Source organism: Mus caroli, chromosome 1 (genome assembly GCF_900094665.2).
Source record: "Mus caroli chromosome 1, CAROLI_EIJ_v1.1, whole genome shotgun sequence".
In the NCBI taxonomy this organism is placed as follows: Eukaryota; Metazoa; Chordata; class Mammalia; order Rodentia; family Muridae; genus Mus; species Mus caroli.
The window spans coordinates 122889235-122904441 of record NC_034570.1 but is presented as its reverse complement, the minus strand read 5'-3'; the positions used below and the strand labels follow the sequence as shown (position 1 = coordinate 122904441).

General features: G+C 40.8%; 1 protein-coding gene across 7 annotated transcripts in view; it reads left to right on the top strand.

Annotated features, from left to right (window-relative positions):
* The window catches only part of Srgap2 (SLIT-ROBO Rho GTPase activating protein 2), a 239550-nt gene that overhangs the window by 204577 nt on the left and 19766 nt on the right, over positions 1-15207 (top strand). For all 7 annotated transcript variants that reach the window (XM_029477380.1, XM_021172064.2, XM_029477361.1 and 4 more), the window contains 4 exons: positions 2488-2548; positions 7077-7154; positions 7929-8063; positions 10355-10460. In XM_029477380.1, coding sequence (XP_029333240.1) covers positions 2488-2548; positions 7077-7154; positions 7929-8063; positions 10355-10460 — 380 coding nt within the window. The remainder of the gene's footprint in view (positions 1-2487; positions 2549-7076; positions 7155-7928; positions 8064-10354; positions 10461-15207) is intronic.

The window sequence follows — 15207 nt, the reverse complement described above, 5'->3', positions numbered from 1 at the left end:
GGCCATGTGTATGCAATACCCATGGAAGCCAGAAGAGGGCATCAGATCCTGTGGAGCTGGAGTTAGAATGGTTGTTAGTTGCCATGTGAGGGTTGAAAACTGAACCTGGACCCTCTGTAAGAACAAGTGCTCTTAACCACTGAGCCACCTCTCCAGACTCAAGCATCATGCAGTATCTACATGTATTAAAATACATAGTATCCCATTAATACATACAGATTTTATATACCAGTTTTAAAAAAAAAAAGTTTTAAGACGAAAAATTTTAAAACCAATTAATACTAAAAGAAAGAAACTTTGCCAAACTATGAATATTTGTCTTCCTGATAGTTTTCTCCTGTAAGTTACTGACTGCTGCTCTACTCTCTTTCCAAATTATACCAACTGTCAGTTCCATCCAGCTTCCTTAATCTGATAGAATAGGAATTTGCCCTGACTATCCTTACTAGTCCTTTCCAACTAAGGTTATATGAACAAAACATTGTGAACCAAATAATGAAATTGATGATTGACATTGATTTTAACATTGCGAAAAGAAGGGAAGAAGAAAAAAAGCAATGGATGAAAAATTTATAGGAAGTGCTGGGAAAGTTGTATGTAGTTCTTGTAGGTCTTCGTGGGTACATTGAGAACACATAGGCACAGCTGGGGAAATGAATTCTCTTGTGGCTTAGAAACATCACAGGTTGCAGCAAGGACGATCTGAAGCCTCTATGCTCTTATTCCTCACTAGACTCTGCCTTAGACACCATTCTAGCCTTCTGTGGTAGTAGAGATAGCTCTGCTCTATCCTTGTCTACTACAGAGTATTCCCCCGGGTTACTTCTGCTACCGTCATTATCTCTCCTACTACATGATTTCCTAAGAATGGAGGCCTTTTCTCCTTGTAATAGTTGAGCCTTGTATTTACGTTTGAATAAGGGATAAAGGACAACAATTCTCCTAAGGTTACTTGTCCTGACAAGGTTACTTGATCTAACAAAATGTCAGATGCTGGCTGCTGTACCTGAAAGGATAGAGGAAGCAGTCAGGTTACAAAGATGAGCATTTGGAACTAGGTGTGAGCATGACACATCATCAATCCCAGGGAAACAGAGGCAGGCAGAATTCTGTGTGAGTTTGAGGCCAACTTGATGTACATAGTGAGTTCCAGGCCAACCAAGGCTACTTACTGAGTCCCTGTCTCCAAAGAAAAAAAACAACAAAATGAGCATTTTATGACACTGAGACCTTTCTGGCTCCAGTTCCACTTTGGCAGCATCCTGATCCCTGGCAACCTGGGAACCTACATAGGCCAAGCCATCTCTTTTCTCAGCCTGACTCTTTCATGAGACCCAGCTGCTTCCCTTATAGTAGCCAAACTCATGGCTACAGCTGAAAATTCAAATCCAGATATGTATAATCCAACCTGTGAAATGGGCAGAAGATACAAGGCTCTACCACATTGTAGTCTAGTCTTGCCAAAATATCTGAAACTAGGTTTTAGGGCATCTTGTGCACTTCTTTCATGCAGATGAATTGTTACTCATGTGGCTATATTACAAAACCTTTCTGATTTTCAGTAATAATTAGCAAGCACTGTTTACTACCCTTACAGTCTGTAGTATGAGTGACAGCAACGTATGCAGTAACAAAGAAAGTCCTGGCTTTTCCACTTGCTAGCTATGTGATGCGATTAGCCATTTAACCTCACTAAACCCCATTCCTACATTATCTAAAACACTTTGTATGTGGCCTAACACCTCTGTGAATGTAGACATTAATATTCATGTACTTGGGGCTAGGGAGATGGCTAAGTGGTCATGAGTATTCTTGCAGAGGACCCTCATTCAATTCATGGGAGACTTAAAACCACCTGTATCTCTAGTCCCAGTAGATCCAGTGTACTCTTCTGGCCTCTTTGGATATCAGACATACAAGTGGCACATAGACATGCATGTAGGCAAAACACTCAACACACAAAACAATAGAATAAATGCAGCTTAAAACTTCAAAAACAAACACGTATATTCATGTACCAATAAGACATGTGGCTAGCCTCCCCACTGGCCCCTTAGTTTGTAGACAGCAAGTTGAAACCCATATAAATTGCCAGGATTGTAAAGCAAAAGAACAAGACAAAGTGGACATTGAGAATCCTGCTATACATGTTCCCACAAGAGTAACAACACAAGAGTAAGTTCAGAAAAACAAAGCCCCTGGAATATTTTGTTTGGGGGAGTCTCTCGTTACTATACTGTTTGTAAGGGTTCCTCGTTTCTCAAAAATGTTCTCTTAAACTGCCATCTGTATTTTCAAACAGCTTCCTCCAGTGCTCTGGTTCTTTCAGATCATGGCCTTCCTTCTCCCCCCTCCCCCACCAGCATCAATGAACAGTCAGGCCGGGGGCAACCAGACAGCAGGGTTATCTCCATTTTGAGGCCAGACTCACTTCTTCTATTTTTGAGTTTTGATTTTTGATTTCTACATTTCTTTCTTGTTTTTCAGGATTCCAGCCAAGCAATTCCTCTGGTAGTAGAAAGCTGCATTCGGTTTATTAGCAGACATGGTAAGCAGAAATACAGCTTTGCTCATATTTGTGCAAAAAATTAGAACTTCAAAGAATCCTTTATAGAACAAGAACAGAGGTAGTTGGAGCCAGAGAGATGGTTCAGTCGTTAAGATCACTCACGGCACAGCCTTGAGGACCTTAGTTCAGATTCTGAAACTTACATAGCAAGGAGAGCAGGATCTTATACACAACTGTAACTCTAGTTCAGTGGAAGGCAAAGACAGGAGGGTCTCTGGGGGCTTGATGGCTGCCACCCTAGCCCTAAAAAGAATCCTGTAAGATCCAGGTTCAAGGAAAAGACAATACCTAAAGGAGTGTCTCAGAGGCAGAGAGTGTTAGAATAGAGAACAACCAACACTGTCCTCTGGCCTCCATAGCTACACACAGGCACATGTACACATGTATGTGCATATACACCAGAGAGAGAAGAGAGATTGCCTTCCATCCTCACATTCTTAGAAAAGGAGTAAAGTCTTAACTCATTCATGTACTGTTAGCTCCTTCAGAAAGGCTCTATCTACATCTCGTGAATAGACATGTTTTGACCTAGCCACTTACCATGTTCTTTTGTAGCTCCAGAGTTTTAAATGGCAGCTTCTTTATGAAGAAGAAGAGCTAGACTGTGTGGTGTGGTGGTGGTGGTGGTGGTGGTGGTAGTGGTGGTGGTAATGAAACCAGTAGTTATAGCCTTGGTGTATGTAGGTACCTTCCATGGCTTAGCCTAACCATTTTGTCCCATTAGCTGTACTGGAATGGTCTGAAACAATTCCATCTCTGATGTTGCACTGATTGTGTATATAATATTTGTGTTTTGTCTTAATTTGGTTTCATTGGATATAGTGTTCCTATGAGCTCAGTAACTATTGTAAAGTTGTATCTACCTTTTGAGAGTCTTCAGGGACTGGCTCTCTCTAAACATTAATCAAGTTATATTTACCTTTCTGCTTGGGCAAAGCTAAGCAATTTAGCTCTGTTCTTTATCAACTAATGACCTCATTAGACATACTTTAATAATTACCAGCAAGTTTATTCCCCAAGGCTGAGAATATTTAGAATATCTATACTGGCCTTTAACTGTTTAGAAACTACATCAGAAATAGTTTTTAAATACTAAAATATCCATCCTGGAGCTAAGGAAGCTAGGTATTGCTTGTCTAAATTCCAAGGCACCATTTTATTCTCCATCCTCTTGCCTGCCTCCCCTTCTCCCTATAAACTGGAGTGTTTCTTAGATTCATTATTGAGACAGTAATTATTTTAGCATTCTTGTATCATATCCTAATCTCCATCAACCATAAATTTCTGTTATTTCTGTTCTCTTGAAGTATGAGCACTATTCATAACTATTGAACAATCAACAAGTATTTTATAAGCCCCTAACCAATGCTAAGCATCATGTATTGCTAAGAAAGAAAACATAAAGAGAAGTAATATACTAATCTTGTTTTTAAGTGGTTTTATGACGCATTTGGAAGAAAATAAGTGAGCAGATAATAAGTTAATGAAAAGAAATAAAGCAGTAGTAATTGACAGTAACAGAATAAGAAATTTTACAAGATAGCAGTAGTTAATTCCAAGGAGCTGGCAAAGACAAATTCAAGCTGAGTTCAGTAGAAGAATAAGTGTTGGTTCCTAAAGAACAATGGGAAGAAGTTGTGGATTCATTCATTCACCCATACATTCATTTGTTCCTTCAACACAAAGTCTATATTGATTGATTATTTTAGACCAGTAGAAAGGCTCTTCCAGAAACTTTTATTCCACTGAAGAACAAACATAATCAGCCAGTAAACAAATTGACTTGCAATATTTCCAATGTTAGTGTACGTTATGAAGAAAAGAAAGCAGGATGCAAGATGGGAAATGGAGAGAGGCACTGTTGTTGTGGGTCATGAAAAACCCACATTTTGGGTGGAGTTGTGGGGAAGAGGTAAGCAATGTGTCCCTCTGAGGAAGAGTATTTGTGGCAAGAGAACAGGAAGTGCAGGAACTGTTGACATATGTAAGAAAGCGCACAGGCTGAAAGAGTGAAAGGAGGTTGACTGGAGAGGAAGCCACAGGCCAGTGCTTTTATGGCTTTGTTGGCTACAGTAGGTATATGTACATTTAATGGATTCATAACCTTTGTTAGCCTCAGAGTAGTCTATGGCACAGCAAATGTTAGGAATTGTTACATCCTAACTACCACTGTATCCTCTGGAAGATTATATTATATTATTATAGTGCCCATTATTAGAGATGAGTGTCAGGGTGACCCATGAGGACCCACAAGAGGAGGGGTCTGAGGAACCACTAAAATTAACCAGGAAGGGATTTTTTTTAATCTTCCATTTTCACGAAAGGAATGTGAGGTGGTTTTAACAATCAGTTGAAGAATTATCTAGGAGAACAACTCTTAGCAACAGCTATGTCCAGCAGGTTTTATGTCAGTTTCAAGTAGTTTACCCTAATCCAAGAGCACTTTATGCTTTCATGTTAGTGTGTGCTAAGAAAAACAAAGACTAAAGATTATACATATATTATTTTGGTTATGCACTATACCAAAATGCCGACTGGATTTTCCTTTCTAGAAAACTTGTTTCTCCTCTCAAAATTATCACATCACATACTCGAATGATTCTGTCTGGTGTGCCAGTGAGATGGTTCAGTGGGTAAAAGTGCTTGTTTCACAAGCCTGACAATGTGAGTTCCTCAGAACATGGATATCCACACATGTGCCATAGCATACACACACACACACACACACACACATAAAATGATAATAATAATAACAACAACAACAACAATAATTGGTCCTAAAAGTGAGTGGTCCTAATCTAGAGAATCCATTCTCTAGGAGAACTGGAAACCAGACTGAAGTAGAACTCAGTATTTTAGACCAGTTGTCTGATTTCCAGCGAGCTCATCTCTCATTTGTTCTTCCCTTGGTCCACAGGCCATCAAACCTACCCAGAAGCACTGAGCTGACCCTCTCAAAAAGTTGTGTAGTACTTTCCCAGCTAAAACACACTGAACAGTCTGGTTTGAGATGACATTTCCTTATACTCTATGTTTCCAATAAGTCCTGGGGTATGTTTCTGTTTCTGTCAGAATCTTGGTATTTATGATACATTTTGTTTTAAGCAACAATTTCTGGCTCTCATACCCATTTGGTAACTAATGTAGTACCACCACAATAGCATTGATGGGATTTTAATGTTGCTTGCCATTCTCTGAGGAATGTTTTAGTGATTACCTCAGAGAAACAAACCGCTTGCACCTTACTAAAAGCCAGGTAATGACATTCCTTCACTTACTTTCAGTCAGATTCAACAATTTCAGTCTTGGTATTCCTCCAGGATCTAACTAATTGAATACAGCCCCCCTCACTTAAAGGACAATTATGAAATAGCCAGCAAAATATAGCCTGTATTCTGTCTTGTTTGTTTTTCTAGAATCAATCTGAGGTTTCTATCAAGGTTTTTGGAGGATCACAGAGAAATGTTGACAAAGGAGATCTAGGCTTGAAGAAAGGCTGAAAGTCCTGATACAGCTGGAGATAGTGGTTAAGACAATCAGTAGTGTTTGCTTCCTGATTTTTTCTTCGTGCGTTACAGTTGCATGTGTGGTGCTTTCTATAAACTAAGTACAATCAGGCCAAGATGGCTTCCTCCCATCCTCCATGCGCACAGCAGTAGCCTCGTGTATGACAATGAAAACTGAGCCTCTGGTTGCAGCAACAAGACTGCCTTTGAGCTCTGCTTCTGGTTCTTCATGTCATTGTTCACCTGTCCCCTCATCTAGAAGATGGATTACTGCTAACCCTGACCTTGTACTGTTCTATGAGGATCAAATACTTTCTAGGAAAGCATTACTGGCAGTCATTATATATGCATTGTTTTTCATGACTGTCTCTACTCCAGAAAAATCATGAGAAGATAACTTTTTGTATACCTCATAATGATCTATAAACATGTTTTCTTTAAAAAAAAAAAAAAAAAAAGAAAGAAAGACAGCAGTTCAGGGACCAGTGCCTAGGACAAAGACTAACAAAGTTGGTCACTTTTGTTTTTACATCCTCTGTTTTTCATCAGTTCAGAAATGTTTCCTAGAATAATGTGGATAGTGTTAAAATGCTAACGAAGTCATAACAACCCATCTTTCTCTAACCTCTCTAATGCTACCTACTGTTTTACCTGCCAATACCCACCTCCATTCTTGACTGTGGGCAATAAGAAAGCACCAACAAGTGTTCCCCACTCGACGGGTAGGACCAGAAAACTAAAGGTGGAGAGGCTGCAGCCTAGTAGTCACTCTCCCTTAGAAGCAGAAAGGCTGTGAGCATCCCTTTGGCCTGATGCTTCCCTTGCAACTAACGCCTCATAATCCTCCCAGAGACTTGTCCAGCATCAGTGCCCTCCCTGTTTTTTCTCCTTTGTCCTAAAAACCAATACATGGTACCAGTGGAGAAGGGAATCCTAATCGTGGCCTTTATGATTGTGAACTTGCTGTTTTTTCACTTGACCACTTTATTTTCTGTTTCTAGGCCTACAACATGAGGGAATTTTCCGGGTTTCTGGATCACAAGTAGAAGTGAACGACATAAAAAACGCCTTTGAGAGAGGTGAGGTGGAAATAAACAGCCATAAGATAAATGTTTGCTAACCGCGAGAGCTGCCTCCACCTTTTCCCGTAGAGTTCTCTGTGCTTATAAAGCCAAGAAATTGCCTGTTTTCTCTGTACTTTGAGTAGATACACAGAGAGATACTGGACCATGCCCCAGCTTCCTTCTTGCTTAGCCCCACCCATCCTACTCATTCCTATGGTGATCTGCCAGAAACCCAAGTCCTCACTATATATCCAGGCAGTTTATAGCCTTATCCAGAACCCTTGGTAGCAGTTAATATCAAGGCTAATGTGCCTCTTCATTGTATCCCATTTATCATCTTGTGGTCTATTAAGGTAATGGGTAAGCTTTGGCAATTCCTGTCGTTGTAATTGATATATATAGTTTCAATTTAGGGTTGGTGTTATCATTAAATTTAATTACACTTGATATGAAATTTTCCATGGGGATTCTGGGATGGCTGTTCTGTCAGTGGGTGTCCACTGCTATGATAGTCAGAGAAACTGGCCTCCTGGCCTTGTTTTTCCTCCACCAGGGGCTCAGTCTCCTTTAAGTTTCATGATTCTTGTGAGAGAAACAGTTCCTGGTTTCTCCTCTCAACCCACAGGTAATGTTCATTAGCCTGAACAGTGCCACACTGTGGCCATAGTGCTGGGTAGAGATAATGAGATGAGGATGTAAATAGGTCACCCTCCACCATCTCTGCCTCATCCTCTGTGATTTGCCTAACTCTCTTTCTTTCCTTTTGGACTGGGGGCTGCCTATCTTTAGGAGAGGATCCCCTGGCTGGGGACCAGAATGACCATGACATGGACTCTATAGCTGGTGTCCTCAAGCTTTACTTCCGGGGCCTGGAACACCCGCTCTTCCCTAAAGACATCTTCCATGACTTGATTGCCTGTGTCAGTAAGTATCAATATGCCCCATGAATGGCAGCAAGACACTTGGAAATTCTCATCAATTTGTTTTCTCAGAAGCTTTTCAATAAAGTTTTTTGTTTTTTACATATTTCTTCCTGTGAGTTTCTCCTCTTTATCTCCACTGTTTTATCCCTAGTAGGGTAGGAGCAAGAATGATTTAACAGCAATAGCATAGAATTTAAGTCAATTGTTTTTTTTTTTTTCTAATTTATCTCAGTCATTAATTCCTTTCTATCTCTGAGTTTTATCTTTTTTAGCAAAATGCTTTTATATTCATCCGTAAGATCCAGTCTTGTCAGATACCTGAAGCTTATATACAATGTCAGAGCTATTAATAGAACCAGAGGAAAGTGTGAGCACTAACCATGCTCCCTGCTTGCTGTTTTATATGCACCATGGCATACCTGATATATGTGTGTGTGTGTGTGTGTGTGTGTGTGTGTGTGTGTGTGTGTTCACATGTGTCTGGAAACAAGAAAAGCCCCTCTATGCACTTAAAAGTACCATTTAATATTTCCCCAGAGAAAGATCTCTGTTTTCATTAAAGTTCTCTGTTAGGGCATAAGAAGCCATTCCGAGGCATTTAGCTCAGTTGGTGATACTGAAGCATCCTACCACTTGATTCCATGGAAAATCCATGGAAATTTAAAATAATATCAAGTTATTCAGGAAGCAGATTATATTATTTAGGGTTTTATTGCTGTGATAAAACACAATAACCAAAAGCAACTGGGGGAGGAAAGGGCTTATTTAATCTCACACTCCCATCGCTAAGGAAACCAGAGCAGGAACTCAATAGGGCTGGAGGGAGGAACTGATGCAGAGGCCATGGAGGAGCGTTGCTTACTGGTTTGATCCCTGTGGTTTGCTTAACCTGCTTTCTTAAATAACTGAGTCTACCAGCCACCCACAGAGAGCTGGGCCCTCCCACATCAATCAAGAAAACACACCACAAGTTTGCCCACAGGGTAATCTGGTGGGAATATTTTCTCAGTTGAGGTTCCTACTTCCCAAATGACTCTCGCTGGTGTCAAGTTGACATAAAGATAGCCAATACATAGACCTTATCTGAATGATGGCCTCAGAAGGGGAAGAGAGTAAATGCAGGAGATATCTTTTCCCAGGTTGAACAAGGCCTTTATGCCTCCTGAATTTTCAGTTTGGCTCAGTATTTGGATTGGATACTTACCTGTTCCTCCTTCAGTTGTTCTGAGAAAAGCCTGGGCATCTAGGTTGTTAGTTCTCTTTGCAGTCTATGTGTTTGTGAGAGTCCAATGGGAAGGAGTTATGAGACAGTTACAAACATACATTACTAAGGTCATATCTGATATCTTTTCCAGGAATGGACCCAAGTGAAGTCTCTTACCAAGACACACCAAATTCCTCATCTGCCCAATTCTTTCTTATTCTTGCTCCTAATCCAATATTTGTTATGTCTTATTCACATAAAGGCTACCAGATTCTGTTTGTATTGTCACACTGTGGAAGTCAGAGGCTGTTGACACAGAGATCACATGGCCAGATCTGTAACTAACCTGACCATAGCACAAAACCCAGGCATCTTCTCTAGTCTTCTTCACAGATTTTACTACTTTTCCAGGGTCCTACTGTCTTCTCCCTCCCTCCACGCAGGCTCTGCTCACATCTACTTTAGATAAGGGAGGGGGAAGCCAGACTTATCTAGAGGAGAAATAGATAACTCTGTGCAGAGGAGTCAACGAAGGACTTCCTCAGCTGCTGTCCCTTCTCCTGTGCGGGGCTCTCCAAGACTGATTATCCAGCAGTCATGGCAGGCTTATCCTGAGCTACCTCTTTGCCTTCCTCAATCAGTGAGTAGCCACCACAGTAAAACACTTGGCTTCGACTATGCAGAACTCTCACAAACACACAGACAACAAAGAGAACAAGCATCCTGGATGTCCCCAGTTTTTCTCAGAACAACCAAAAGAGGAACAATTTAAGTATTCAGTCCCGATGCAGGGCCAAACTAAAAATCCAGGAGGCATAAAGGCTTTGTCTGTGTCTATTGTTGTTTAAACTAGAGGGGAGACATGCCCAACTCCTTCTGTGCCCATGGAACATACACCTTGAGTTTGTATTAGTCAGAGTGTGGGTCCAGTGTGTGGTCTTTTGAAACAGTCTCATCCCACAGAACATCCAGGAGGAAGCTCCTGTCACTATCCCAGGGCTGTGTGCGGGCCAGCTTTGCTCCCTCTGTGAGTTGTGCTGCTGGTGATTGCAGTCATGCCAGAGGATAACATGCCTTTCTTCTTTCAGCAATGGACAACCTGCAAGAGAGAGCTGTGCATATCCGGAAAGCTCTTCTGACCCTGCCCAAGCCCACTCTGATTATCATGAGATATCTCTTTGCCTTCCTCAATCAGTGAGTAGCCTTCACAATGAAAGACTTGGCTTTGACTACACAGAGCTTTCACATGGATCTATGTCTAATCATCCATCCTAACAGACACTTACTGAGCATCTGCCATTCACCAACTACAGTGCTAGGCTATTAAAAATACACTGTCAGATGAAAAGAAAAAAGCCTTTTATCATTAGCTCAGGATCCAGTGAAGGAAACAGATACTTCAGGTATAATAGCTGCTAAGGGAAAAAGAAGACTAAAGATGGGGACAGAGTTCAGGGGTCATAATGGACAAAAGATAAAGGAAGAAGAGCCAATTTAGAGATGTCCTTGCCACAAAGGCCTTTCTGAGAAGACAAGGTACAAGCAGAAGCCTGAAGGGTGAAGAAAGGGAGCTGTAAGAACATTGAAGATTTGAGAGGTACAGTAATAGTAGGTTTGAAAAATGGTATGATCTGGCTTTCAGGTGTTTATTTTCAAACCTGCCAATTATTTTGTGGAGAAGTTACTGCAGAGGGTCAAAAAGAGAAGAGCGACGTATTCCAAGGTTGTGACATGGTCTAGCTGAGGTGATGGTAGACCAGAAGATGACAGAAAGAGTCAGGCTTGGGATATACTTTGAACACAGCATTGACACGCAGGACCTGCTTATAGGCTGGGTGACACAAGAAAAATCCTAAACTCCTTCCAGAACATAAGGGCAGTTGTGAAATTAGGGAAACATGGAATAGAGAAAGATACTGAGACAGGTGCTAGTGTTGACCAGGTAGTTCCACGCTTTTACACGTCCAAGAGGTTTTTCAGCAGCTAACCATGGGAACCTGATCTGACAAGATCCTGAAGTGGAGACTTTTCTCCAGCCACATTTACTATAGGTGACTAGTGCACTGATATCTCCACTTCAGGGCTTAGATGGGACATTTCTTATTCAAGCTTGCCTGGGACAAGCAGGAGTCCCCATGTTGCAGACAAGGCAGGAAGCAGAAACATGCACCTTCTGTCTTCTAAAACAAAGATTATAACCTGAAGGCCTGAAAGACCCTTTGGATCCATTGTGTCTTAAAAACATTAGAACAATATTTAAATCCATCTTAAAATTTTAGATTTAGCTTTTGAAAAGCTGTTAGATCTAACATTAGTAGATGTGGCAGCAATTTCCTGTGGCAACAGGGCTGTCCACTGGGAGTACATGGTCAGCCCTGGTCCCCAGCCATCTCCATGTCCTCATCTATCATCATGCTGACTCTAGGCTTCCATATTGCCAAGAAGTAATTCTGTGGATTCCTGAATCCATCAAAACAGGGAAACAAAAGATAAACCAAAGGGTTTGTTTTAGTTTTAGCACATACTTTGTGAATGTGAAGTTTTCATAGTTATTCTTCATTTAAAATGACTACAACTTTACTGTTTATGCCTTCATGATCAGCCTGGCCTTATAGGCATCTTGATTAGTGCCCCCTGCCTAAGACCTCATTGGAAAGCCCACACTGTCACCTATGCCACTGCAGAACTCCAGAAATCTTGGCTCTACTGTCTGCATCCTCCCTAAGCTGTGTCTGACTGAGTCCTAACTCAGCATCCCATCTGCCCTTGAGATGAACTCCTCATAACTCATAGATGTGCTTATGCATAGCCTGGAAACACTGCTCACTACTCTCTGGCTAGTCAGTCCCCACAGGGTCACAAGTCACTGCTTGTTCACATCACCATACCCACACTTAACCTGAGCCTTGTTTGTCCTCCATGACCTAGGAGCATGACAAGAGCAGACACCTAGCGCGGCTGGTAGGGACAGAGAAGACATAGATTAACTGTTATCTTTCCATGGATTTGCAGGGGAGAAAAACAGTAGAGTAAGCGTGATAAAGTATAAGATAGTGGCCATTATTGAAAAACATCATAGGAATGTTACTAATTCCAATTATTAATTTGTTTATATATATATAAATTTTTTTAAAAATTGTTTACTGGTCAACAATAAATTGTTATATTGAAAAGGCAAAAGCTGCCAACAGTTGTATCAGGAGTTGGCAGCTGCTTTCCTCATGGAGCCTTTACCTGGACCCACACTTTGGGAATGCATTCTTTAACGCTAGCTGACGTTTATTCTTGGATTATACACATATTACATCTCAGAGAACCAAACTAGCAGTATCTATGGATTGCCTCTTCAGCTGCAGCTTAGCTGTTGACTTTAACCCTAGGTCTCATGTAGTGAAAACAGTGCTGGGTTAGAACTATGAGTCTCATCTGAATGCTCACCTTGGGGAAGTTCTGTCTCTAAGCTTGCAAAATGTTCCTTATCTATACAGTAGGATATTGTTTAGACATAAAAAGGGATGAAGTATTGGTGCACGGTACCATACATACAGGTGAACCTTGAAAATACTGTGTTGAATCAATAAACCAGACACACACAAAACACTCAACATTGTAAGATTCCATTTCAACTAAATTTCCAGAACAGCCAAATCCATAGAAATAGAAAGTAGATTCCTAGTAGCCAGGGACTGAGAGGAAGGTTGAAAAGTAACAATTTAGTGAATACCAGATTATTTTCAGGGATGATGAAAATGTTGTGCAAATTAGAGGTAATAGTTATACATCATTGTGAGTATGCTAAATGCCACCTAACTGTATACTTTTATTTATTATTATTATTTCTATTTAGAATATAAAGTTATGTGTTTCTTTATGGTCTTTTCATACATACGTATCATTTTTTTTAAAGATTTATTTATTTATTTATTTATTATATGTAAGTACACTGTAGCTGTCTTCAGACACTCCAGAAGAGGGAGTCAGATCTTGTTACAGATGGTTGTGAGCCACCATGTGGTTGCTGGGATTTGAACTCCGGACCTTCGGAAGAGCAGTCGGGTGCTCTTACCCACTGAGCCATCTCACCAGCCCCCATACGTATCATTTTATTTTGTTCTTATTTGCCCCTGTTGCCCCCCACCTCTTGTTGCCAGTCTTCTTCCTCTTCCAAAAGCCCCTACATCTGTCTTCATGTTACATATACACTACTACCCTTCATTTTGTCCCTTCCCCTCCCATTAGACCTTCTCTTCTCTCCTTGTCCCTTTTCTTTGGCATGGCCTACACACACACACGCACACGCGCACACGCGCGTACACATGAGTAGAAAAGAAAGGTATACTGAGAATCTATTGCCTATCACTCCAGAAGGTGGTCGTCAAGAAAACAATCAACTGTGAAACTTGATGTTCTTATAGGGTTCCTAACATTGGGAGCAGGGGCTGTCTCTGATTCTTTTGCCTGCTTTTGGGGCCCTTTTCCTCCTTCTGAGTTAATGTGAGCATATATGCCTGGTCATATTGCAGATTGTTAATGATGTGTTTGGTTGATGTCCCTGGAAAGCCTGCTCCTTTCTTGGGGGAAGTAGGCAGTTGGGGCGGCTTGTGAGGAGAAAGGAGGTTGGAGAGAGAAACTGGAAAGAGGGGAAACTATAGTTAGGATGTAATATATGACAGAAGAAAGAAAGGAAAGGGGAAAGAAGAAAGGAACAGAAAAGAAAGAAAACAATAAATAATAAATGATGATGAATATGTCAGGAAAGAGGAGCCCATATATGAGATTGGAAGAAGTGTAAACTGGTACAGCTACTGTAGAAATCAGAATGCAGGTGCCACAAAGTACTAAAAATAGAATTACCACATGACTAAGCTAAAGCATTCTTGGGTAATTTCCTGACGGATTTTAAGTCAACATATACTTGTATATGTATATACACATATATACATGCATTTCCATGTTTGCTGATGCACTATTCAAAGTAGCCAAGATATGCAACTAGCCCAGCTGTAAGTCTGTCAACAGATGAAGGATATGGCATTTTATTAAGGTATAAAGAAGAATGGAATTATAACACTGGCAAGAAGGTAGATAGAACCTAAGATCATTGCATGAAGTAAAATAAGGCTGACTTACCATAAATATGCAGGAGTTTGAAGCAGAAACCACAGAGGAATGGTGGGCACTAGCTTCCTCCCATCTACAGCTATATTTCTTTAAACGGTCTAGGTTTATCTGCCTAAAGATAGTACTACCCATAGTTGCCTGAGCCCCCTGCATCAATTAACAATCAAGAAAATTCCCCAGATACATGCTCACAGGCCAACCTGATGGGAACAATTCTTCAGTTGAGGTTCCTTCTTCCCAGGTACTTCAAGTTGACAACCAAGATCAGCCATCACAAGGTTCTTGGTCTTTTTTTGGTTCTGGTTTGGTTTGGTTTGATGTTTAATGGGAATCAGAAAATGGACATAGATTCACAGAGCTATGGATTCACAAACGATATGTCCTCTTCCAGATCCTTTTCACTATAGCCTCCTATGAATAGGACAACCCTCTCAGGGGTGGGGACAGGGTACTTCATGCATCCTTCATTGTGTTGTAGAATTCACTCAGGTTTCTTGGAAATAGAGTGCTTCTCTCTGACTGTCACACATTCCAATAACTCTGGTTTCTTATTGTTACTAAAACACCCTCAAATCACATTAAAGAAACAAGGCTTTTCTGAGCTTTCTGTCTCAGAGAAACCTAGACCTGGCTAGCTAAATGTGTTAGCCTATGGCATCTCATGTGTTGTGTGGGTCATTTCTGCTTGGGATATTGGAGCTGAGACGAAAGGATGGACCATCTAGAGACTACCATATCCGGGGATCCATCCCATAATCAGCTTCCAAACACTGACACCATTGCATACACTAGCAAGATTTTGCTGAAAGGACCCAGATAT